Below are 27,673 nucleotides of genomic sequence, written 5' to 3' on the forward strand. Positions count from 1 at the left end.
GAGAAATTATGATGAGCAGTGAACTGTGTAAATTGGTGGAATCTTCCTCCAGCAGGTGCCAGTCTATAGTATTTGACTCTCATACAAAGTGAGTTCCTGAGGGGGTTTTCTCCATGCCTGGAGCATTAGACCAAGTATGTAAGAAGCGCCTCCTTGTGCTCCTGGAGGAGGGACGCTGTGACTTTTTATGCTGCCTGCTTCTTGCCTCGTGTCACAGTAGATGTCACAAGCTGCATCCTCTGACCTGTGCTGATACAAGAAGAAGAAATGGGGCTGTGGGCTTTTATGACCGCGGCTCTTATTCTGCTCCTGATCCTGGTTGTCTTCTGTTTCCTTCTTTACTGTGGATACATCTACTACAAGCATATGAAGTATGACCACATCCCTGGTCCTCCCAGAGACAGGTAAGGAGCGAGAAGGGGGTAGACAGAGAGAAAATATTACGCTGCACACACCAATGTCTTGCAGTTCTTCTGGAAAGAAAGTTTGATGGGTGCAGATGTTTCATGTAGTTAAATCCCCACCTCTAATGGAGTAGCAATAGGGGGTGAAGAGCTCATAATCACTCCGGACCCTTTATCTGGGGGACCACCAGCTCCTCTGCCACCTAAGATCTCTGTAAGTAGAGCGCATGCACTGATATACTATACCAGGACTAGGAGCTACCTCTGTCTGTCTTTCTCCACAACACAGCAGCATAAGTATTAGCACTGTATTGGGTTTTAGCTTCGGAATGTAAATGAGACTGCTCATATAAACTGACAGCAAGCAGAGATTGTGTTGGGTTACTGAAACATACAGTATATTAGAAGGTGACGGAATGGTTCATTATACAAGTATTAGTCCATCACCATTTAGCTTTCCATTCTTCTGATCCGTCAGAACAGTGTCGGACTGGGGTACCTAGGGCCCACCAGTAAAATTTATTTTGGGGGCCCACCGTACGGATACATTCAAATATAATAAATAATTGAACAAGTTTTTTATATGAACATAGGCTGGTGGAGGGGCTGTACATTTGAATATATGTATGTAGTGCAGTAAGTCTAATGTGTAATGTGCCACTTGTGCAGGGGGTGGGAGACTAGGGGCCCACTTTGCCCAGGGGCCCATCGGGGGATTATTCTGAACCCCTGTGGGCCAGCCCGATAATAATTGAAGAAAAAAAAAAGATTTTGCAGAAATTGAGCGGACCTGTTACATCCAACGTATATATAATGACTGTAGTGGAGCACTACAATGACGAGACGGAGATGCATTTAGCAATCTGAGGGTGATTTTTTTTAGACAGAAAAAAAAAGTCCTGCATGCAGTACTTTTTTCTATCAAAAAAGATGAATCTCAGACGGAAATGACTCAAACGGATGCCAAATGATGCAACAGGATTAGTTTTTTTCACAGGATCCTGTTTAGTGTTGAGAGAACTTGTGTTTACAAGTTTGGCGAACAAGGTTCGGGTTATCTAAAAATTCTGTTATGGATTCCGCTAACACGGACCATAAGTTATAGTCCGTGATAGCGGAATCCATAACCTGAATCCGAACCTTGTACGCCGAACTTGAAAGCACAAGTTCACTCATCCCTAATCCTGTTTTTTTTTCTTCTCTTTTTCTGACAGAACAGGAGAACGGAAAGCTAAACGGTGATGTGAACTCAGCCTTAAAGGGAACCTGTCATCAACTTTATGCTGCCTGTACTAACAGCAGCATAAAGTAGAGACAGGAGAGTTGATTTCAGCGGTCTGTCATTTATAAGTTAAAAGTAAATGGTTGGCGAGAACCAACATCACGATTATTGCAGACTGGGCCTGGAAAAGAGTCACAACCTCCTGAGAAGAGTCCTGGTTATTCATGAATTCCTGCCCACCTGCTGATGACTGACTGTCTTCTGCCTAGTTTTCTCCCTTTCTCTCTAGGAGAGAACTGACAATCATCAGCAGATGGACGGGGAGAGAGCAGGAGATTTTGAATAACTATGACTCTTCTCAAGTAGATTTGACTCTTCTCAAGGCCTGGGCTGTAATGATTATGAGGCTGGTTCTCAGCAGCCACTTACTTTTAGCTCATGAGTGGCACACCGCTGACATCAGCATGTCCCTCAGTGAGGTCAGCATAAAGTTGATGACAGGTTCCCTTTAAACTTTATTTACAGAAGCCCCTGGCACTCTTATATCCCATACACAGAATGGTTACTAAGAATGAGAGTTTTACCCTCGTGATCGTAGTGCTCCAGTACTGTCATTGTATATACATTGGGTGTAACAGGGCCGCTCAGTTTCAAAGTCATTATTTTTCAGTTATTCCAGTTTTTTACAACAGTAAAACTCACGCACACTCACGTACACAATGTTAAAAAGAATCTGCTCCATACATGTAGAGCTATTAACAAGCATGACATGGCAAGAAAAGCCAAAGTGCCACACAATCACCACATGTAATTCTACCTGTAGCCGTGTCCAATCGACCGCCTATAAGAGCTCGAAGGCAACAATTCGCTACATATAGTACAATGTAGACTGTGTTTTTTCTGCAGTTTTTTCTTTGGACACTCACCCACAATTTCGAAGCTGACAAGGAATAATTTGATCATGTATGACACCTTCCTGGAATGGTAAGTGGTCACCAGACAATTACTTAGGATAATTCATGGCTGGCAACTATAATATACTGTATTATTTAATATTACTGGTTTGAATTTTTATGAGGAGTCTGCTATTCGAACATAGGTGTTTGCTAAAGGGATTGGATCTACGTAGAAAGGTGATCACACTCTTTATGTGACCTCCAATGATCAAAGGAAGCCTGGCAGTAAGTGTTCAGTTTGCTATCAGAACCACAGAGGAAATAAAACATTAGAATAATTTTTTTTCAATTTCTCTTTATTAAAAATCTTGAAACATTTCTGAGATACAGGGGTTAAAAATAAGTCTGTTCGCAAGCTCTCATTTTCTGTTTTCTTTGAATCCCATCATCTGACAGCTCGTGTATAGCTCTTATCTCTCATAGCCTGACCTTATAAACACTTATCTAAGCCATATTCTTATCAGTTTGGTAAGAATTGCTCTATATGAGGTCACGAGCTTCCAGAAATTGGGGTGCAACACTTCCCTTGTACAATGCAACCACAGGGTGGACCCCAACGTCAGACTATGCCTTGCACCTTTTTTACAGGTTGTCGTACTCACAATTCATGTTTCCACAGTGTCCACTGCGGAATGTGGATCTTTTAGCAACTTCCATAGTAAAGTATGTCCAGACACCATAAGACATTCTACAGTGTCCACTGCGAAATGTGGATCTTTTAGCAACTTCCATAGAAATGTATGTCCAGATACCATAAGACGTCATTTCCCTAAAATCATCACCATCATCTGACAGCTCATGTGTAGCTCTTATTTCTCATCTCCTGACCTCATAAACACTTATCTAAGCCATATTCTTATCAGTTGGGTAAGAATTGCGCTATAATCAGTGTTTACGAGGTCACAGGCATCCAGAAATAGGAGTGCAACACTTCTCTTGTACTATGCAACCACAGGGTGGACCCCAAAGTCAGAGTATGCTTTGCACCTTATTTACAGGTTATCACAGTTCATGTTTCCACAGTGTCCACCGCAGAATGTGATATTTTAGCAACTTCTATAGTAAAGTATGTCCAGGCACCATAAGACTTACTTTTTCTGAACATGGTTGCTGTAGAGCTTCCTTTAGGCAAGTAATCTCTACAGGGCTTCTACACACATCTGCTCTCAACACTGAAATGTTGTGTAAAGAAGATCACTTTTGTCCCTTTTCACTGCATTTTGCTTCCCTCTGGCTGGTTTTCACTCCAGGGCTGTAGTAGGCTGCTTACTCTTCGCTTCCTAGCGCTAGACTCCACTAACTCCAGGAAAATGCATGGATACATCATAAAACACATTTTCGACTTTTTAGGGTAGAATGCACATAAAACCCTTTTGCAGGGGATCACTGCGCTATAAAGTGAATGGTGGGGCAGAGAGTCATAGGCTATTGATCCCTGTGACATTATGCATTTGTATCACTGTCCTAAGGACAGCAATTATATTGAATTTAGGAGGTCACATGTGGCCCCCGGCTAGTTACACAAGTACTTGTTTTTCCTAGCATTAATTTATACAGAGAGCATCTGATCGTTATGTATCTGGCCAGCGGCAGTGAAGAGGGGTCAGGCGGTCCGTTTCCCTGTAGGGTCTGTGGCCTGTCCCCCCAGGCATTCAAGTCAATAAGTTATCTGGTGATACAGGACAGTTCCTGCAGAGCCAGAGGCACTCTGTAACTGCCTCTGAACAGGACCCCCTCGGTTAACTCCAAATTCCCTAATAGGGTGTATGAACATGGGCTTCCTAAACTGGGAAACTGGCCACGAGGTAATGTTACAGCAGAATCTGAAGCCAGCTGCAATCTCCCTGTTCTGAGAGGCCAGAACTGCAGCAATCTGCTGATTTCTGGGCCAGATTCATGATAAAAGGGGATATCTGAATCTGCTGCTACTGTTAGGTCATCACATGAATCCGCACAGGTTTCTGTATTGTCACAATACTATTTATTTTCTAGGGTTGAGAAGTACGGTCCAGTGGTACGTGTTAATTGTTCAAGCAATACAATAGTCTTTGTTGCCAGTCCGGAAGCGGTTAAGGTAAGTAACCAATCATACTGTATATCTATATTCCCCTATAGTCTTGTATTCTCCTACAGGTAACTGCATTGTGCCGCTCATTGATCTGCCTCCTATAGAGTATATCAACGTGGTTTGCTATTAAAGAGCACCTGTCAGCATGATCCATCCTATTGAATCAGGCATACTGCCTGGTAGGGTTGATCATGCTGATTAAAAAGATTGCCTTCTTTTGCCTGTATATTAAACATCAACTTTTTACTTCATATGCAAATGAGCAAGTTCAAGCAACGGGCAGATGAGCAAATTCAAGTGCCAGGGGGCTGGTCTGAGTCCTTGGAGCACTGCTTTTCTAACACTTCTGTGCTCTGCACTCTCCCCCTCCCCTTGATTGACAAGGATAGACATCAAGCATGGCGAAGGAAGAAGCAGCAGATGCAATCATGCTTCTCATATCTGTGCCACTCAGTTCCTTCTCAAAGTTTGCCTTTACACTGAGAAACAGATCTTGCACTAGATATGGGGAGTGTTATGTATAGGTGTCAGGAAAGAAGTAAAATTCATTCTATATCTGTGCATTACCTGCATCAGGCCATTTTTAGTTTCCTATCGACTCTTATAATAGGTTTAATAACGGAGAAAAAATTAACAGAAGAAAACATTTATAAATCTCTTTGGGGACCTCAAACCTGAGACCCTATATATTGAAGGCAAAACACTTTCCTCTAGGATATAGCCCTACCATGTCGGCAATAATGGTTTGCTATGCTTAGAAAGCTAATACACATTACTGGTTTCTTCACAGGCATATATTGTTTCTTCAAAGATATAAGAAGCCCGATTGCATGTGCTTCTTCTGCTTTTACCATGCTTGTTGTCTAGTCCTGTCAATCAAGGGGAGGGGGAGTTTGCAAAGCACAAAGGCATTACAAAAGCAGTGCTCCGAGGATGTAGTCTGCCCCCCCTGGAGATAATCTCTGCAGCTGTTTAACATACAGACAAAAGAAGGGTATCGTTTTAATCAGCATGGTCAACCCTACCAGGCAGTATGCCTATTTTAATATGGTTGATCCTGCTGACAGAGGCTCTTTAACAAGGCAACAATATCTCTGAATGCATAACATATATATGGTACATATACACAAATGTATACTGTACCTCAGGCACAAGAACTGGTTACAGTCCCCTTTACGACTAGCAGTGCCTGATCCTCATTAAAGAGAATCTTTAGAAAGAACAGGTCTGATCTGTTAATTTTATACTGGCTTTTACTTATGATTTCATTTTGTTTTTTGGCTTTTTTTTGCAGAAATTCTTGATGTCACCAAAATACACCAAAGATAATTTCTATGAATGTGTTGAGACTATGTTTGGAGTAAGGTAACAATGGCTTGAAGGGTTTTCTAACCTTTGCAACCGGTTTTTATATTTAGTACAGCAAACAGAGATCCAGGGCTTGAGGGTTCTTTGCTTGATAAAAAGTTCAGCTATTGATCATCCATGTAAATATCCACACAGAGAAAAACAGCAGCTGACTCAAATATATCCAGCATAAAACATGACACAACTTTACAAATGAGCATTCAGCTGAAAGCTATGGAAGGTGTATGGGCATCTTAGTGGAATAGTGTGGGTGGTCACTGGAGAGAATCCAGAATTCTAGAACATCTCTGTATATACAATGCATTCAGAAAGTCTTCAGACCACTTTTTTTCAAACTTTGTTATGTTGCAGCCTTTTGCTAAAGTAAAAAAATTCAACCCCCCCCCCCCCCCCCCATAATTCTGGGTCCTCATTTCTCTACATCATCTTTAAGATGTTTCTACGCCTTGATTGCAGTCCACCTGTGTTAAATGCAGTGGATTGGACATGATTTACGGACTCAAAGCCCTGTCTATATAAGATCTCACAGCTGACAATGCATATCAGAGTCAAAACCAAGCCATGAGGAGAACTGCCTGTAGAGCTCAGAGACAGGATTTTGTGGAGGTTGAGGTCTGGAAAATGGGAAAAAATGTCTTCTGCAATGAAAGTTCCCAAAAGTACAGTGGCATCCATAATTCTTAAATATTAGAAGTTTGGAACAACCAGAACTCTATCTAGAGCAGGGAGAAGAGCCTTGGTAATAGAGGTGACCAAGAATCCAATGGTCACTCTGGCTGAGCTCCAAAGATCCTGTGTGCAGATGAGAGAAACTTCCAGAAGGTCGACCATCACTGCAGCCTCCACCAATCTCAGTAAAAGACAAATGAAAGCCACCTGGAGTTTGTAAAAAAGGCACTTAAAGGTTTTTTAGACAGTGAGAAACAAGATTCTCTGGTCTAATGTGCAGTGGCCGAGTTGAAGGCACCAACGCTATGCTGGGTCCCCCGGACGCCGTTGAGGTGTCACCACTTGCTGCTCTCTGGAAGAGATGGTGTGGTGCACTCCAATGGGTAATAAATACAGAGAATCAGGGTCTGCAGTAACCAGTGTGCTTACTGGAGGAATTCAGGTGTAAAACAATACAGGTGAGGCTTAGGGCTGGCTTCTCCAGTCTCCTCCCTGGGAGAAGAAGGGTTTTTATGCTGAAGAAAGGCCTGAGCTAGCTGTCCCTCTTTCTCTCTCTCTCTCAGAAGGCAGATACCCCAGACAAAGCAAACTATGGAGGTCCACAGTCTGTAGTCTCAGTAGTCACAGGGCTGGTGACCTATGGTCTGAGGCTCTGACTGCTCTCCTTATATTAACATTTCTAACTAGACTGGAACCTTCTGGGGGGGGGGGGTGGAGTGGAGAAACTCAGCACAAACAGATACAATGTTACACTTTCTGTTTCTCTTAGACTTACATTAGAGCTTCAGTGATACTCAATGACAGCAGTTTTTTCAGACAAAAACAAGTTTCCAGAGATAACAACATAGCTAAACCAGACAGTCACAAAGTCAGTCTGTTTGATTTTGGTGGTAAGCAACGTCTGGCTTTTTCCCTCCAAAACATGTTCTTCTTTAAACCATATGGCAGCTTCTTATTCAAAGTCACAAAAGTCTTTCAGTATTCATTAACCCTTTCCACAGAGGCTTGCAAATACAGTGCAAATGATCTGGATATATATCACAACATACATATAAAATGCAGTTAAACCGTAATAAACAGTATAAGTTAACCATTTTAAGAGAAATAACGTAAGAAGTTTTAACTTTGCATAGGGGAAACAGGCAAATGTCCACAAATGTCCAAACTTCAAAGTACTTCTGCTCCAGGACACAACAGATGAACCCAAGATTTAACATTTTGTTCTCAATTATAAGCCTCGTGTCTGGACAAAAACAGGCCCTTCTCATGACCTGCCCAGTGCCATCCGTACAGTGAAGCATGGTGGTGGCAGGATTATGCTGGGGGACAGGGAGACTGGGCAGGGTGGAGGGAAAGCTGAATAGAGCAAAGTACAGAGATACAGAGATATTCTTAATTAACACCTGATCCAGACCTCTGGACCTCAGACTGGGCCGAAGGTTCACCTTCCAAAAAGACAATGACCCTAAGCACACCACAGGACAACACAGGAGTGGCTTAGGGACAACTCTGTGAATGTCCTTGAGTGGTCCACCCAGAGCCCTGAACCCATTGAAATATCTCTGGAGAGTCCTGAAAATGGCTGTCCACTGACAGTCTCATCCAACCTGACGGAGCATGAGAGTATCTGCAGAGAAGAATGGCAGAACATTCCCAAATCCCGAAGTAAATCTTGTGCATCATCAACCAGAGAAGACTGGAGGCTGTAATCGCTGCCAAAACGGCTTCAACTGAGTCCTGAGGAAAGGGCTGAATACATACAGGGAGTGCAGAATTATTAGGCAAGTTGTATTTTTGAGGATTAATTTTATTATTGAACAACAACCATGTTCTCAATGAACCCAAAAAACTCATTAATATCAAAGCTGAATATTTTTGGAAGTAGTTTTTAGTTTGTTTTTAGTTTTAGCTATTTTAGGGGGATATCTGTGTGTGCAGGTGACTATTACTGTGCATAATTATTAGGCAACTTAACAAAAAACAAATATATACCCATTTCAATTATTTATTTTTACCAGTGAAACCAATATAACATCTCAACATTCACAAATATACATTTCTGACATTCAAAAACAAAACAAAAACAAATCAGTGACCAATATAGCCACCTTTCTTTGCAAGGACACTCAAAAGCCTGCCATCCATGGATTCTGTCAGTGTTTTGATCTGTTCACCATCAACATTGCGTGCAGCAGCAACCACAGCCTCCCAGACACTGTTCAGAGAGGTGTACTGTTTTCCCTCCTTGTAAATCTCACATTTGATGATGGACCACAGGTTCTCAATGGGGTTCAGATCAGGTGAACAAGGAGGCCATGTCATTAGATTTACTTCTTTTATACCCTTTCTTGCCAGCCACGCTGTGGAGTACTTGGACGCGTGTGATGGAGCATTGTCCTGCATGAAAATCATGTTTTTCTTGAAGGATGCAGACTTCTTCCTGTACCACTGCTTGAAGAAGGTGTCTTCCAGAAACTGGCAGTAGGACTGGGAGTTGAGCATGACTCCATCATCCTCAACCCGAAAAGGCCCCACAAGCTCATCTTTGATGATACCAGCCCAAACCAGTACTCCACCTCCACCTTGCTGGCGTCTGAGTCGGACTGGAGCTCTCTGCCCTTTACCAATCCAGCCACGGGCCCATCCATCTGGCCCATCAAGACTCACTCTCATTTCATCAGTCCATAAAACCTTAGAAAAATCAGTCTTGAGATATTTCTTGGCCCAGTCTTGACGTTTCAGCTTGTGTGTCTTGTTCAGTGGTGGTCGTCTTTCAGCCTTTCTTACCTTGGCCATGTCTCTGAGTATTGCACACCTTGTGCTTTTGGGCACTCCAGTGATGTTGCAGCTCTGAAATATGGCCAAACTGGTGGCAAGTGGCATCTTGGCAGCTGCACGCTTGACTTTTCTCAGTTCATGGGCAGTTATTTTGCGCCTTGGTTTTTCCACACGCTTCTTGCGACCCTGTTGACTATTTTGAATGAAACGCTTGATTGTTCGATGATCACGCTTCAGAAGCTTTGCAATTTTAAGAGTGCTGCATCCCTCTGCAAGATATCTCACTGTTTTTTACTTTTCTGAGCCTGTCAAGTCCTTCTTTTGACCTATTTTGCCAAAGGAAAGGAAGTTGCCTAATAATTATGCACACCTGATATAGGGTGTTGATGTCATTAGACCACACCCCTTCTCATTACAGAGATGCACATCACCTAATATGCTTAATTGGTAGTAGGCTTTCGAGCCTATACAGCTTGGAGTAAGACAACATGCATAAAGAGGATGATGTGGTCAAAATACTCATTTGCCTAATAATTCTGCACGCAGTGTACATGTCAATGTGAAAGGGGCTGAATAATTATGTCCCCAGGGAAGGGTCTGAATACTTCCATGCGAATGTGAAAGGGGCTGAATACTTATATCGAGGGAAGAATGATAGGGCAACTTATAGCACAAGGAGCAAGATAAGAACATTTGAAAAATTTACGGGGTTTGAAGACTTTCCGAATACATTGTATATTATATGTACCGTATATGGCTGTAAATTGACTTTACCATTTGTTTCTGAATTGTCATAGTATTTGATGCAGAGTTTTACAGTTTTTTGTATTATTTTTATTCCTTTTACAGGTACATGGGGAACGGTTTATTGACAGATCAAGACTATGAACACTGGCACAAACAGAGGAGGATTATTGATCCAGCATTCAGCAGAAAGTAAGAAGCTTTGTGTAATACCGCAAATCATTATTCTGGGTAACATGGCGGTCCTGTGTATAATGCTGCAAGAACATGTTAAAAAGTCATTTTTACCAGAAAAGCCTTTTACTCATCAGGGTCTAAAGTTTAGATGACTTCAGAATTCAATGATGTTCCTCTATTTTCCAGCTACCTCATAGGATTAATGGGAACGTTCAATGAAATAGCAGAAGACCTGATGGACATACTGGGAGATAAGGCAGATGGAAAATGTCAGGTCGGAATGCACGATATGATGGGTAGGGTCACACTGGACGTCATAGCCAAGGTAATAGGCAGTGCACCCTACAGGCACCACGTGCATTGACCCTTTTATTATACACTATTGTGAATTACAGTTACTTATATAAAAGCGGGAAACCTCTCGTAATACACATGGATCTTTGGAAATGTTTAATATGATTGATTATTATTGCATTGACCAGGCTGCTTTTGGGATGGAGCTGAACTCCCTTCACGATGATCAGACGCCATTCACCAGAGCCATCACAACTGTAATGAAAGGAATGGTTGAGGCACGGGATCCTTTAGTGCAGGTATGTATTCTCCAGTGTCACTACTGCAAAGGTCAGTGAGGAGACAAAAACATACTAGTGCATCTCAATAAATTAGAATATCTTCGAAAAGTCAATTTCTGTAATTCAATTAAAAAAGTGAAGCTCATATATTCAAACACAGGGAGAACATACAAACTCCATGCAGATGTTGTCCTTGGTCAGATTCGATGCAAACCACTGAGCCACTGTGCTGCTTGGGGAAGCTCATCAATACAGGCGAGGCATAGGGCTGGCTTCTCCAGTCTTCTCCCTGGCAAAAGAAGGGTTTGATGCTGAGGAAAGGCCTAAGCTAGCTGTTCCTCTTTCTCTCAGAAGGCTGGTACCCTGGCCAAAGGCCCACAGTCTGTAGCTTAGTAGTCTGGGTGGCTCCCTGGTCTCAGGACTAGTGACCCATGGCCTGTGGCTCAGAGTGCCCATCTCAGCGTGTGACCCATACACTTTTCCTACCCATGAGTCTCCTGGAGCAGCGCCACATCAGCTATCAATCGATTCAGGTAGCGCAGCAACATGAGACGCTTGTGAGGATACCTCAACCCCTTAACATTCCATGTTACTATCTTCATATATAAAACCTTAAAACAATGATCTAATATGGTCAGGCTCAGGACCCGAAAAATGCCATCTGAGAAAGTTTCCCATTTGTATAATTCCCAAACTGTTTAATCAAACAGAGCATAACAAAACAAAAATGCAGCAAATTGGCACCCCAGAGAGACAGTGTGGAAAAAAAATCACCTCTACGAAAGAATTCAATTGGACTTCAATAGGGAGTATATTAGCCCCCCCCCTCCCGCTCAGAAAAAGTCTCCAAAAGAATAATATACATGAGCAAAAAGGTAAAATAAAAAAAACTATAACCAACTGACTGAAAGGCCACTTACACAGAATGACCACCAGAGGGAGATATTAATGACTATATCCCCGTAAGAGCTATAGGATGACCTCTGCTATCTACAGAGAAGTGTGCCAGAGGGTACATGAGTTAATTATCCACAGGAACTGTGCCAGGAAAAAAAATCTGTGGAATAAGAGCAAACCACAAAGAGTCACCAAACCACAAAGTCACCAAAAGAGAGTCCTCAAAAGTCTTTCCCTTTCAAGTGACCAAATGAAATCTTGTTCATTAGTGTCTCTAGTGGGATTACATAGAACCTTGTTCATCTATACCTTACCCACTACTGCAAGTTGCTACAATGCCCTAGTTCCCTCTGGATAATTAACAAAAGTCCTCTGCTCCTGCGAGAGAGTAGAAGATAAGAAGAACAACGTATCAAGGTACCTTGTCCATCTTAAGTTTCTTGCACTGCTCCTTTGTGGCCACCAACGGGAGGGGTTCAGGGTTCTTTGGGACACTCACATCCCAGTCTTTAGATTTCCCCTGAAGTGAAGATGGATGATCCATCTCCTGTGGCACAAAAAGATCCAATTCCTTGGCTGCCAATTATGGTACATTATACAGTGATACCAAACCATCCGCTTAGAAGACTTTCAGTAAAGCAGAGAAAAACTTAGTCTTTCTGTTGTATAGATGCGGGCGTATTGGTGCAAACGATTTGTGGCGTTCCAAGACCTCAGCAGAAAAGTCATTAGACTAACACTTTGTGGCCCCTAATAAGCACACTTGTTTGCATTTTCTTGTAGGCTTTCAAAATGGTCGCTTTCTCTGAGAAATCTAAATATTTCACTATGACTTGCCTGGGCTTCTGTTGAGGTGTAATCTTTGGCAGTTGCCAATGTGATTGCTCTTTCGATCTCTGATATCCAGGCCAACTCTGTGGGCCCTTCCCACCTTATATATAGCCTCCAAGCCTTCCGCCTCAGGCAGCTCCTTCTCACAGATGGAAGTCAGCTTGTGAAAAGGAACTCACTCCTTTAGGCCCATAATGCGGAGGTTACTGCGGCTGGAGTTTTCAAGGTCATCAACCTTATCTCATACCTTTTTGACTTCTGTTTCCACCACTGGCAATCTAGAGCGCATGGTCACTAACTCCGTCTCCAAAAGGTGTGTATAAGTGTCACTACCGGTGCTGGCAGATGTTATCCTTCCTGTAGCTGTCGGTCTTTGGTTACCCAGGAGAAGGGCTGCTCTCCCTGTGTAGGAACGCCGGCCAATTGGGATCGGCACTCCCATGTCAGTGTCAGCCAAAGCCGACAGATGCGCTCTTCTTCTGTGTGGCCAGCTTCTGGTTGCCAGGGAGACCTTGTTAAGGAGCGCCGGCCGATCTGGAACCGCTCTTCCACATGAACGTTGCTGATCCCCCAGGAAGCGTGGGGTATTTAAACAGGCAATCTGCTGGTCACAGATTGCATGTGAATGGTTCTATATACCTCACCAGCACTTTGGATATTGGATTGTTTTGACCTCCTGACTTCTGACTTTGGCTATTCCTTTGACCCTGATTCTTGTATTCTGATTTGCCTTTTCTGCATCTTCTGGTTTAACCCTGTCTTGGTTCTCTGAGTTGTTTCTGCCTAATGTATTTGGACCTGGACTTGAATGTTTGTCACTTGTTTATATATATTTTTCCCCTGGTAAGCCCCAGCACATAAATAACCCAGTCAACCGGTTGTGGTCCGCAGGTGTCACGCCGGTGACAGGTTTGAGAAGGTCTGAAAGAATATCTGCACATTAGTTATCTGACAGCCTCTTTTGGTTTCACTTTGTCTGTGTGTTGCTGGTATGTCCACACCTCCTGTTCAGGTGTGGATCATGTGACCTTCACCTCCCCCTATTTAGTCTATCTTTACCCATCACTCCTTGCTCTGGATAGCTTCATTTGGTTTTTGGAAGAGCTGGAGTGTGGTTCGTGGTGAAGTCCTGTTCGTCCATCATCCATCAGCCTCAGAAGTTAAGTGTTCCGCTTGTTGTGTTTTGTATTCCCTCCCACCTTTGTTGTTTACTAGGCCTCAGCGAGACGCTGGTTCCTTCACCAGGGAAGGAGCGGGTTGTCTCTGCCCGGTCATTACTATTAGGGCAACTGAGGGCCACCAGGGTTTTCTAGGTTCCTGTGTATGGGCATCTCTACCATCGAGAGGTGCCCATACGGATAGGAGTTAGGGCCAGGAGCAGGGTTTTATAGGTGGTGACCCTTTTCCTTCCCTAGCGGTGAGGCCTAGTGTCTTTTCCCTTCCTTCTTGTTGTCCTTTGGTGTTCTCCCCTACAACATCCGTGACAGCAGGTTAGGGCAGTCGTGCAAGTTGGCAGGTGCAGAGGTGCTGGTGGATTTTAGGTTACAGTTATTTGTCCTGTGATTCATATATTTTTTCTGTCGCGGCACTAACAGTATGGATCCCATGCAGGCTTTGGTAGACCAGATGCATGACTTTTCTTAGTTGGTACAGGATTTGGCAGAGAGAGCACATCATAAGGAAAGAATTTAGGAAGTGCGTAGTTCAATGGTGTCCTCTCCACCCCTGGAACCTCAGGTTAAGATTCCTAATCACTTTTCTGGCGACAGAAAACTATTTGGAACCTTTAGAGAGGGAGTTGCAAATTTAATTTTCAGTTACACCCCTATTACTCTGGTTCTGAATGGCAAAGAGTCTGTATTGTTATTTCTTTGCTTCAAGGTGACCCACATAAGCTGGCATCTGTTGATTAATTTTTCCTCAGCATCGGGTCTCCTATATGGTGAACCTGATAGAGGGGCATTTGCAGAATCACAGTTAATCTCTCTTAAGCAAGGTCGGAGACCTGTTGAGGATTATTGTGCCAATTTTTGCAAGTGGTGTGTGGCTTCTCAATGGAATGATCCAACCCTTAGATGTCAATTTCATCAGGGAATCTCTGATACATTGAAAGATATGCTGGTAAATTATCCTCCTCCTGGCTTACTTAATGATATAATGACTTTGGCAGTGTGTCTTGACAGACGTTTTAGGGAAGAACGGAGGGAATAACTATCTTCACCAGTACCATTTTCTAGTCCTCAAAGGTCATATACACTTCCTACGGCCACTAATTCTGATGTGGAGAATATGCAACTCTTTGTACGATGTTTTCTCCGCAAGACCGTAGAAATCTAAGGAAGAAAAAAGGATTGTGCTTCTACTGTCGGGGTGCTGTTCACTTTCTGTGTCAATTTCCTCCAAGTCATGTAAAAGGTTTTGGGGTGGCCTTCATCGATTCTGGGTTCGTAGCTAACTTCATTGATTTTGAATTTGCTACTATGAAGCGTATCCCCTTACGTAGGCTCCCAGCTCCCATTTGGATTACTGCGGTTGATGCCACTCCCTTGGCTACGGGGTTTATAAAGATTTGTACCCTTTGAATCTCTATGAGGGTTGGGGTAATTCATACTGAAAAATGTTTTTTATTTGTAATGAGGGGTTTGCCAACAAATATGTTTTTGGTTCTGCTATGGCTCCAACAACATAATACGGTGATCAACTGGATTTCTGGGGAGTTTCTTGTATTCTGATTTGCCTTTTCTGCATCTTATGATTTGCCTTTTCTGCATGTCAGCCATCAGCCCCCCCATGTCAGCCATTATGCCGCCATGTCAGCCATCATGCCGCCATGTCAGCCATCATGCCCCCATGTCAGCCATCATGCCCCCATGTCAGCCATTATGCCCCCATGTCAGCCATCAGCCCCCATATCATCCATCAGCCCCTCATGTCACATTTCTCCCCCTCAAGGCCTCCATGTCACATTTCACCCCCTCCATGTCAAATCACCTACAGTTGTGTTCAAAATTATTCAACCCCCACTGAAATTGAGTGTTTTGGCCACTTTGACATTGATTTTGATCATTTCAGTCATCTTGTTTACAATTAAATCAAAGAGGCCCTTGTAAGTCAGACAAATATAACATAACATTTATAATGAAATAACCACAAATGTCTTTTCTGTGCTCACATCATTATCCGTTTTATTCAACGCCCAAGTGACATTCAATCTTAGTACTTAGTACAACATCCTTTTCCAGTTATAACAGCTTTTAAACGTGAAGCATAGCTTGACAGAAGTGTCTTGCAGCGATCTACGGGTATCTTCGCCCATTCTTCATGGGCAAAAGCCTCCAGTTCAGTCACATTCTTAGGCTTGCGCGCTGCAACTGCTTTCTTTAAGTCCCACTCAATCGGATTTAAGTCTGGTGACTGCGATGGCCACTTCAAAATGTTCCAGCCTTCAATCTGCAGCCATGCTCTAGTGGACTTGGAGGTATGCTTGGGATCATTGTCCTGTTGAAAGGTCCAACGTCTCCCAAGCCTCAGGTTTGTGACGGACTGCATCACATTTTCATCCAATATCTCCTGGTACTGAAGAGAATTCATGGTACCTTGCACACGCTGAAGCTTCCCTGTACCTGTAGAAGTAAACAGCCCCAAAGCATGATTGACCCCCCGCCATGCTTCACAGTAGGCAAGGTGTTCTTTTCTTCATAGGCCTTGTTCTTCCTCCTCCAAACATAGCGTTGATCCATGGGCCCAAACAGTTCTAATTTTGTTTCATCAGTCCACAGAACACTATCCCAAAACTTTTGTGGTTTGTCCACATGACTTTTGGCATACTGCAGTCGACTCTTCTTATTCTCTGGAGACAGCAAGGGGGTGCGCCTGGGAGTTCTGGCATGGAGGCCTTCATTACGCAGTGTGCGCCTTATTGTCTGAGCTGAAACTTCAGTACCCACATCTGACACATCTTTTTTCAGTTCCTCAGCAGTCACACGGGGACTTTTCTCCACTTTGCGCTTCAGGAAGTCAGCATCTTCTTTCTGCCACGACCAGGTAGCGTTTCAACAGTGCCCTTTGCCTTGAATTTGCGAATGATGCTTCCTATGGTGTCTCTTGGTATGTTTAACATCTTTGCAATCTTCTTATAGCCATTGCCCTTCCTGTGAAGAGAAATCACCTCTTCTCTTGTCTTCCTGGACCATTCTCTTGACTTCACCATGTTTGTAAACACACCAGTAAATGTCTAGAAGGAGCTGAGTATCACAGTCCTTTTACATCTGCCTAATTGGTGCTTGTTATGCTTGATTGCTGCTCCTTGACATCCACAGGTGTTTTCAATACCTGATCAAAAACACTTGAATGAACCTCTGTTCTTAAGAGTGGTAGTCTTTAAGGGGTTGAATAATTGTGTCAATGAAGAAATCACCAAAAAAACATTTAATACTGTATTACAAAAACAATTGATGTCATTTTAGTTGCATTTGGTTCTTTAAAAAGTCCTTGTAAGATTTCATTCTGAACACAATTACAAATGTACATTAAATTCCCTAAAACCCTTTACAGCATTGGGGGTTGAATAATTTTGAACACAACTGTATGTCACATCAGCCCTCCCATTTCTCCCCCTCCATCCATGTTGCCACATTTCTCCCCCCTCCATCCATGTTGCCACATTTCTCCCCCTCCATCCATGTTGTCACATTTCTCCCCCCTCCATCCATGTTGTCACATTTCTCCCCCTCCATCCATGTTGTCACATTTCTCCCCCCTCCATCCATGTTGTCACATTTCTCCCCCTCCATCCATGTTGTCACATTTCTCCCCCCTCCATCCATGTTGTCACATTCCCCCCATCCATTTTGCCCCATTTCTCCCCCTCCATCCATGTTGCCCCATTTATGCCCCTCCATCCATGTTGCCCCATTTCTCCCCCTCCATCCATGTTGCCACATTTCTCCCCCCTCCATCCATGTTGTCACATTTCTCTCCCTCCATCCATGTTGTCACATTTCTCCCCCTCCATCCATGTTGTCACATTTTCCCCCCCTCCATCCATGTTGTCACATTTCTCCCCCCTCCATCCATGTTGTCACATTTCTCCCCCTCCATCCATGTTGTCACATTTCTCCCCCCTCCATCCATGTTGTCACATTTCTCCCCCTCCATCCATGTTGCCCCATTTCTCCCCCTCCATCCATGTTGCCCCATTTCTCCCCCTCCATCCATGTTGCCACATTTCTCCCCCCTCCATCCATGTTGTCACATTTCTCCCCCTCCATCCATGTTGTCACATTTCTCCCCCCTCCATCCATGTTGTCACATTTCTCCCCCTCCATCCATGTTGCCCCATTTCTCCCCCTCCATCCATGTTGCCACATTTCTCCCCCCTCCATCCATGTTGTCACATTTCTCCCCCTCCATCCATGTTGTCACATTTCTCCCCCTCCATCCATGTTGTCACATTTCTCCCCCTCCATCCATGTTGTCACATTTCTCCCCCTCCATCCATGTTGCCACATTTCTCCCCCTCCATCCATGTTGCCCCATTTCTCCCCCTCCATCCATGTTGCCCCATTTCTCCCCCTCCATCCATGTTGCCACATTTCTCCCCCCTCCATCCATGTTGTCACATTTCTCCCCCTCCATCCATGTTGTCACATTTCTCCCCCTCCATCCATGTTGTCACATTTCTCCCCCTCCATCCATGTTGTCACATTTCTCCCCCTCCATCCATGTTGTCACATTTCTCCCCCTCCATCCATGTTGCCACATTTCTCCCCCTCCATCCATGTTGTCACATTTCTCCCCCTCCATCCATGTTGTCACATTTCTCCCCCCTCCATCCATGTTGCCACATTTCTCCCCCCTCCATCCATGCTGCCCCATTTCTCCCCCTCCATCCATGTTGCCACATTTCTCCCCCCTCCATCCATGTTGTCACAATTCTCCCCCTCCATCCATGTTGTCACATTTCTCCCCCTCCATCCATGTTGTCACATTTCTCCCCCTCCATCCATGTTGTCACATTTATCTCCCTCCATCATGTCCATTTCAACCCCCCCATGCCAAATACATTTCTCCCTTCGGGCCGCACAGACAGACTACTCAGAGACATTTGTCCACACAGTTACTCACCATCAACATCTCTGCCTCCAGTCTCTAGACCTCCGCTCCCCAGTCTACACCAGTTGCTGCTGCCTGCCGCTCGCCGCAGCGCCATTCGGCAGTCACACACCCCTGACCCCGTGACTGTCTGTGTTGCCGATGCCGTGCTGCTGCAGAGCCTGCGTGCTGCTCTGTTAGGAGGTGAGGGCCAGGGCCGCATGGCACACCTGCAGGCTGGGGCAGGCGGCCGGGCCCGGCGGGGCAAGTCTACCAGTTATGTATTTAAAAAATAATAATAAAAAATTCCGCCCTGGCACCACCCCCCTTCTCTGCGCCCTCAGGCAGCTGCTTGGTCTGCCTTATTATAGAGCCGGCCCTGCCGGTAGACTGCCACCAGTTCCATGTTAGATATAAGCCCTGTACATTAACGGATTATCTCGGGCCAGAAACCAGCCAAGGTAGCATGTAACGTTAAACTGAGACACGGACATATGGGTTCGGGAATCGAGATAAAAGAACAACCCAAGATTCAATTGTATATTTAATCACCTTAAGGGCACACTAGACAAGAACACTATATACACAAAGGATATATTTACAATGGTCAGAGATACAAATACAGGTGGTAGTAATCAGAATTAACAGTTAATGTGAAAGTCAGTTATTGGATATATGTGTAGTCCTTGATGCTGTAGTCACATGGGAGGCAGTGATGTAAACGAGGTTTCCAGGTCTCCTCCAACATGATACACGGTGTGACCTCTCTTCAGAAGAAAGACTATGGCTATTGCCTTGCATGGGCAACTAATCCTTGGTTGGTCACGTCCCTCCCACCCCTGAGAGGGTCCTACGCCTCCTTGCTTTGTGTATCGGAGCTACAGATCCAAAAACCCAGTATGGACCATAACTCCTCACAGGAAGGTCATAGGGAGGCGGTTCTTGTGCCAATGGATCCGGCCGGGTCCCTGATACAATTGGAGACCAAAAACGTTTGCTGCATTTTTACCATAAGTTATCCATATCTTCCCTTCCCTGGGTCCTATAAGCGAGTGTTTGGCTAAGATGTGTTGTAACTTCATAATTCCTTAAGAATTCTGGTTCCAAACTGTCTGGGGGGGTTTATTTGATGCAGATGACCAGCTCAGGCCTCCAGCGGGGAGGTTGTCCTGTCAGATAAGTTTGCTTCCAGTGTGACTGCTGGAGGTGTGAAATGCATTCACGGTGATGTTTTGAGGCTGGGCCATCTGTGGAGCCTATTTCCTATGCCAGATGCCCATCACCCTGACAGCAAATGGGCAGGCATCAAATTATATCTCCTCAAATTCCTCACATGCGAAAGCAGAGAAGTGCGTATTTGGAGTCCAGGAAATTACTTTTTAGGGTATGTTCTCTCTCCTAAAGCCTTTAAGATGGATCCCAGTAAAGTTACGCAATCATTGATTAGTGATTAGTTCAACCTATGTCCCTAAAGTTCCTTCAGTGCTTTTTAGGGTTCACAAATTATCGCAAATTTATTAAAACATTTTTAGTGGTTAAACCACTTACTGCCCTGACTAAAAAGGGAGAAGCCTTTAGTGCCTTTGTGTTTTTAAAAAAGTGTTTTCTGGGTGCTCCGGTATTAGTTCAACCTGATCAATCTGAGCCTTTTGTGGTTCAGGTAGATGCTTCTGAGGTGGGAGTAGGAGCTATGCTCTTTCAGGGAACCAAGGCTCTGACTTATCTCAGGCCATGTGCCTTTTTTGCCGTAAATTTTCTGCAGTTGATGTTGAAAATCTTGCCATTAAGTGGGCCTTTGAAGAATAGCGCCGCTTCTTGGAAGTAGCCCTACACCAATTAACGGTGGATACAGGTCACAAAAATTTTACCTTTTTGGAATCTGCCAAACGATTGAACCCTAGGCAGGCAAGGTGGGCCTTATTGTTTACTCGTTTTAATTTTGTAATTACATTTTTGCCGGGAACTAAAAATGTTAGGGCGGATGCTTTATCCCGGAGCTTCTGTATATTCCAACCTCCTAGTCCAAACCGGAATTCATCCTACCAGGGGGTATTGTGATTTCTACCATTTCATGTCATCTGGCATCCTAAATTGAAAGAAACCAATGTCTAGCTACAGTTAACTTCCCAGAATGTACACGATTTACCCAAAGTCACTCTCGCCTTCATCTGCTGAAGGAATAGAACGCTTTAAGGGGTCACTCGGGAGTCGTAAGTACCAAAGAATTAACCTCTAGACACTTTTGGTAGCCTTCTAAAGGCTACCAAAAGAGGAGAGAATATTTAAAAGAAGAAAAACTGCTACAAGAGGACATAGTTTTAAATTAGAGGGGCAAAGGTTTAAAAGTAATATCAGGAAGTATTACTTTACTGAGAGAGTAGTGGATGCATGGAATAGCCTTCCTGCAGAAGTGGTAGCTGCAAATACAGTGGAGGAGTTTAAGCATGCATGGGATAGGCATAAGGCCATCCTTCATACAAGATAGGGCCAGGGGCTATCCATAGTATTCAGTATATTGGGCAGACTAGATGGGCCAAATGGTTCTTATCTGCCGACACATTCTAGGTTTCTATGTTTCTATTTTAAGTGAAATTACTGCTTATGTTTGTGAGATTTGGGCTCGCTCTAAGGTTCCTAGGTCTCTTTCTGCTGGAAAATTGTGTCCTTTGCCCATCCCTAGGAGACCATGCTCCCATTTATCTATGGACTTTGTCACTGATTTATCAGTTTCAGAGGGTAAGACAGTTATATGGGTAGTTGTTAATCACTTCAGCAAAACGTGTCACTTTGTGCCATTGTGTAACATCCCAGAGTATGTCACTAAAACTCTGTCACCCAGCTTCATGATGTTAAAGTGTAGATGTGTTGTCATCTTGTGTATCCTGACATTGTATTTATATTGTATGCCATTTCTATGTCTGTATTGAATATATTTGCTGTAATTCCAAATGTACACCAGCAGGTGGCAGCAATATGTAGACAGAATAAGGCCAGTTAGTATACTGGAATAGACCATTCCAGGCTAGTTTCCCCCTATCTGAGGAGGAGTGGAATGTTCCCAGATCCTACTTCAGAGGGAGGATAGAAAGTTCTAGGCAGTGTACCAGCCACCCCCTGTTGGGGTAGGCTGTGTGAATAGGAGCTCCCAGAAACAGGGATCCCAACCAAGGATTCAGGCCTTTGCTAGGCCCAAAGCAACCTCCCCAGCCTGAGTTCCTTACCTCAGCTGGATGACAAAGAAAGCAGCCAACTTCAGAACTATCAGATCTCCAGAAAGAAACCACCATTCCCTGCAAGCAGTCCTGTAAGTACAGATTCCAGAACAAGGAGAAGATAAGTACCTCCATAGCTAGTCAGGCCCAAACCAAGCAGAACCTAAGACAGAGCAGAAGACAGATACCTGCCAGATTCTTAAAGGCGTATGTACTAGATGCAGAATATATAAATATAATTCCTGCCACATATTGCCAATACATGCTGGGATCCTAGACTATTGCTGTAAAATTGTATGGATCTAGAGCTGCATAAGATAACCTCAAGTAAAGACAAGTTGGACCCTATTCTCTGTGTGGAATTCCATCATTCCTCCATTACTCCTATTTACAACACTCAATTTGTTGCATGTGAGCCAGGATACAGGAGTCCGGCCGTACTAAGGTAGGAGACACCGTTGACACAATACAGAGACAATATCCCCCTCTGGCATTCCTAACCTAGTACATGAGCTATACCATCTTAAAGGGCCCTGCTACAGTACCTGCGCAAGCTGCAACTGGCGTCACGAACTTAGTTACACCTAAATCTGACCCACTGCATAGCAGCCCCAATGACCCAGTGTCCTGCTCATTGCAATTGCGTAAATTACCCAGTGCTAAGGATTTAGCAATGTTATTTGTTGACCACATTGTCCGATTGTCTCCCAGAAAACATTGTGTAGAATAGGGATGTCCAATTTGTTTCTAAATTCTGGAGAGCCCTGTGTTTTAAATTGGAAATAAGTTTGTCCTTTTCATCTGCATTTTACCCTCAACCAAACGGTCAAACTGAACATCTCAACCAAGCTTTAGAACAATACTTGAGATGTTATGTCGTTGAGAATCAAAGTGATTGGGTTTCATACTTAACGCTAGCAGAATTTGCTTTAAATAATCATTTAAATTTGTCTATTGGTACAGCATCTTGCCGTTCTACTGCAATTATGGCTTTCACCCACAATGGGGTTCAGGTGTTTCGTTGCCATCCAATAATGCAGAGGACGAGGGGGTAGTGGATGAACTGTGCACAGTTTAGGCCTTGAAACCTGAGGAAATCCCAAGAGGTACAAAAAACTAAAGCTGACAAAAAGCATTCTCAAGGGGTTAATTTTTTGGTGGGAGATAAGGTTTGGCTACCAACTAAGAACCTATGTCTGAAGGTACCTTCTGGAAAATTTGCCCCCTCCTTCCCGGTTCATTGGTCTTTATGAAATAATCAAAACTATTAATCCTGTTTCCTATTGTCTTCAGTTGCTGGAGTCTTTCAAAATCCACAACCTCTTCCACGAGGGTTTTCTTAAAAAGTATGTTCCTTCTGGTAATCTGTTGCAGAGACCTCCTGCTGCCACTGAGGTGCAGGGTCAGTTGGAGTTTCAAGGGAATCTAATTGTGAGCATGTTGGTTAATCTCCACTTGTAATTGGAAGAATGATTGGGCCACTGTTGATGACAGTGATTCCAGTAGATCAGATAGGATCCTCATGGCCACCTCCATCGCCCGGCGTTTATAGTCTGAGAACTCTCCAGTAATTCTTCTGAATCTGAAAGCTTTGGTGTGTCAGGGCGCGGGGAGTCCACAGGTTCCACCACATCCCGCATTGCTGCCGCAGTTGTGATTGTTGCACTCTTGCCAGCTTTTGAGGTACCTTTTTGCTTATTCTTGCTCCCCATGTTGATCAAAAATCGTTCCATGTATGAAAGGGGCACCCTCAGTAGTGGGGACAGCTGTCCTACGATGGTGGGCAAAGAAGTTATCCAAGTGGTTAGGCAGAGGGCTCTCATCACATGCTGCTAGCCATGTAGGCGCCAGAACCGGAAATCCAATATTCTAATTTATTGAGAGGCACTAGTATAGTCATTATGGGGTTACCTGGTTTAAAAAACCCATATTAAAGGGTTAATAGAGAATCTCTCACTCTGGAGGACCCAGCGTATATGTGCATTACGTGCGGCTTAGGCAGGGTGCTGAATCTCCTTAAAGAGACCAGTCCAGACCAGACCAGCTTGTTAGAAAGTCAGATCTTGACTCATAGGGAGCCACTTCCAATAGGTGGCACAAGAGAGTTGGTTCTCTTCCTTTTTGCATGTGCATTACGTGGTCAGCCCACTGAATTCAATACTCACTGTGTAATACTTGCTTTCCCCTGTGGTGGCCCTGCAGAGGAATTAAACACCTGCAGATTTACCCACAGATTAATTGCAAGGGGCTTTAAGCAATGGGACACCTCCGGGGGTTCGAGGATGATATGATGAACAGATATGACCATACTCCAACTGACGATACATTGTGCAGGCCGCACGCTTACTTACTTGTGGTACTCTTCATAGTATATTCCAGGAAAGCAGGCCTTTATCAGAGACGTCAAAGAGAGTCTCAAATTCCTAAGGAAAACCGGACAAGAATGTATTTTACAAAGAAGGAAGGCGATTCAGGATGGAGAAGACATTCCTATGGATATCCTCACACAGATCCTTAAAGGAGCCGGTATGTACACTATATGAAGATGATTGCATTTACGGATACTCCTTAGCTATGCTCATTTAGAGAGCTCTGTTAAGGGACAACTTCAGCGAAAAAAAAAAAAAAACACTTCTTATCACTGTCACTACACATCAGAAGAAAAATATATAAATGTTCTTATAGCTGATCATGAGGGTCCAGCTGCTGGGACTCCACTAATCCTCAGGATGCAGCGGTGCTGCTCCAGCAAGGTAGACAGATATAAAGAAGGACATCCTAGGGCAGGGGACGAGTGTTCAGCTGAGAGTGCATTTGCGCTCAGTAGAAAGAGGGGAGGAAGCTGGTACCAGAGTAAATAGGGCTCTTGAAATCTGGTAGACCCATACACATTAGATGGCCGGCTTGTCTTAGGTTTGGCTGACATGCATCCAATGTGAAATTTATTTTAGAGTCTCATCATCTTCCATTTATCATTTCAGAGACAGAAAGCGACTGTAGTCTCGAGAATTTAATAGATAATTTTGTTACATTCTTCATTGCAGGTTAGTAATTCTGAATGACAGTAATATAATTTCATCCTATATATCTTCTGTCTATCTGTGTATCTATCTATCTATCTATCTATCTATCTATTATCTATCTATCTATTATCTATCTATCTATAAAAGAAAAATAAGAGCAGCACTGCTGGATTCAAGAAAAGATGGTGCTCCAGTGGCTGCGGATGGAATCAAGCCTCCAAATAAATAAAATAGAAATTCCATGGCACTCCCAGAAAAATTCAGAATCACCAGTGCAACTTTTCAGTCCTCTTACTGGGACTTTTCTCAAGCAGACGTCTATCTATCTGTCTATCTCATATCTATCTATCTATCTATCTATCTGTCCAGGTCAGGAAACAACGGCCAACCAGTTATCCTTCGCTGTGATGGAATTAGCACGACACCCCGAGATCCTGACAAGGTAAAACAACTTCATTTATCAATCCAGTCCCTTATATTTCTACCATTATATTAATAGCCATTCTGATAATATTCCTCATTCCTCAGAGTCCAGACTGAAGTGGATGAAGTTCTTGGCTCCAAAAGAGACATTGAATATGAAGATCTTGGCAAACTACAATATCTGTCCCAGGTCCTGCTAACAATAAAATAGCTTTTATAGATTTATGTCTGCTCTACACAAAGTACCATCTAGTCTCCTTGGGACACACATAGCAATACAGCACACAATTTCCTGGCTCGCTCATCCAACAGTGATCTCTCCTAACTACCCTTTATACATAAAGCGTCGGCTTTCAATGGCGAGAGAGGAGAAGTAATCACTGTCTTGATTTTGCGCGAACATGGATGAAGACCAAACCTGCTTTATGGATTTCTGATAGGATTTTCTTACAAATCAGAATTTTTCTTTTTCCCGCAGGTCTTAAAGGAAACCTTAAGGTTGTACCCGATAGCCCTTGGGACATCAAGAGCCATAGAGGAGGAAATGGTCATCGAAGGAGTGAGGATTCCTCCTGGAACAACTCTTATGGTAGGTGGTGGACTGACATGACATCATCAAGGAGTGACAAGATTTCCCTAATTTTGCTGAGGATCTAACAGATCACATTACTATTTTTATTTTTAACAAATCTTTATTGTCGTTGAGCCAAATTGATCAACAGATACATGTCAATTACAATAATTGCAGAACACGAATCGTTATACATGTACATTATTACTTACACTTATAAGCATTGCATTTAGGTGTTGGTACAACAATTTTTATTGTTTACACCCCCGATGGTGACAGCTTTTTGTGGTAATTGCTGGTCCCTTTCAAGATTTGATCTACCTGGCGCCAAAATTCCCCTAATCTTGGACAGCTCCACAGACCATGAAGGTCAGTTTTCGGTGTGGAACACTTAGGACAAGCAGTTATTCTATCAGGCTTAGACGCTGTTACAGGCAGATCAAATCCATATAGAGCGTGATGGATGATTTTGAAATGAGTCTCCCTCATCCTCTCGTTCACTACAGCTTTATTCAATGCGGTGATGCCTGCTCGAACAACAGGCTGAATATCCTGGACATTCAATTGGGCGCCCCATCTCTTGAAAATCCCTCTGGAAGTGGAGTCATCCCATGCGTTCCTCAGAATGTTATATAGACCTGAGATAGAAGATCTACTCCTATTAACAAGAAGGGCATCAAACTTGTTTAGCCGTAATTAGTTTGTGATATCTTTTACTAAACTCCTGCTATAATTCCTAACCTGCATGTAGGGAAACATGTTGGGACCCTGCAAGCCCCACTTATCCTCCAGTTCTGATAAGGTCGCCCATCTAGCCTCTTGTTCGTGGAATAGGTCCCCGACTTTCCTCACTCAATTCTTTAAGGGTTTTTCACTTTGCCCCAGGATAAAGGTTGGGTTGTTATGGATAGGAAGATGTTTGGAGAACTGGTACGGCAGACCAAAAAGTTTCCTAAGAATCTTCCAAGTAATGATAGAATCCCTCATGATTAGCGAACGTCTGGCTAAAAACGGGAGACGTGGCAAACTAGTGTGTACTAGTGCCCTTAAGTCCCAGGGTGCTGCTAACTGTCGTTCTAGGCATATGTTAGAATAGTATGCCGTATCGTTAAACCAGTCTATTAGGTGTCTACTGAGGCAGGCTATATTGTATCCCCGAACGTCGGGGAAATTGAGACCCCCTTGCTCCCTTCGCATCTTTAATTTTCGTAAGGAGATTCTGGGCTTCTTTCCGTTCCAAATGAAGCGAATAAATTTACTTTCTAGCCCCATAACGTCTGCATGGAGTAGAAGTAGAGGTATGGTTTGGAGAGGATACAGTAACCGCGCCATCCCCATCATTTTGACCAGGTGGCACCTCCCCTTCAGAGACAGGGGCAATCTTTGCCACCTATCAAGGTCACATTAGATTTTGGTGATCAGTGGTGGGTAATTCAGTTGATAGATAGAGTGTGGCGACTTCCCTATTTTGATACCCAGATAGGTGATTTGAGGTTTAGCTTGTGACAGCCCTACCCCAGCAGGAGAAACCCAGGTACGTTTATTGTCCTGGCCTAGCGGCAATAGCTCGCATTTAGAGGTATTGACTTTGTACCCAGAGTACCTCCCAAACCCTTCCAGAGTCTCAAATATCTTCCCTATATGATCCCATGGCCTTGCCAG

At 43.7% G+C, this 27,673-nt stretch overlaps 1 protein-coding gene across 1 annotated transcript in view; it reads left to right on the forward strand.

Moving 5' to 3' along the window:
- The first annotated feature begins 179 nt into the window (after positions 1-179).
- LOC120982405 (cholesterol 24-hydroxylase-like) overlaps positions 180-27,673 on the forward strand; it is a 34,473-nt gene continuing 6,979 nt past the window's right edge. Inside the window, exons 1-12 of the mRNA XM_040412525.1 lie at positions 180-404; positions 2,533-2,610; positions 4,575-4,656; positions 5,945-6,015; positions 10,315-10,401; positions 10,573-10,711; positions 10,869-10,979; positions 24,364-24,520; positions 24,976-25,038; positions 25,387-25,459; positions 25,546-25,630; positions 25,919-26,029. Coding sequence (XP_040268459.1) covers positions 268-404; positions 2,533-2,610; positions 4,575-4,656; positions 5,945-6,015; positions 10,315-10,401; positions 10,573-10,711; positions 10,869-10,979; positions 24,364-24,520; positions 24,976-25,038; positions 25,387-25,459; positions 25,546-25,630; positions 25,919-26,029 — 1,194 coding nt within the window. The 5' untranslated portion in view covers positions 180-267. The remainder of the gene's footprint in view (positions 405-2,532; positions 2,611-4,574; positions 4,657-5,944; positions 6,016-10,314; positions 10,402-10,572; positions 10,712-10,868; positions 10,980-24,363; positions 24,521-24,975; positions 25,039-25,386; positions 25,460-25,545; positions 25,631-25,918; positions 26,030-27,673) is intronic.

This window comes from Bufo bufo, chromosome 11 (assembly GCF_905171765.1).
Source record: "Bufo bufo chromosome 11, aBufBuf1.1, whole genome shotgun sequence".
NCBI lineage: Eukaryota > Metazoa > Chordata > Amphibia > Anura > Bufonidae > Bufo > Bufo bufo.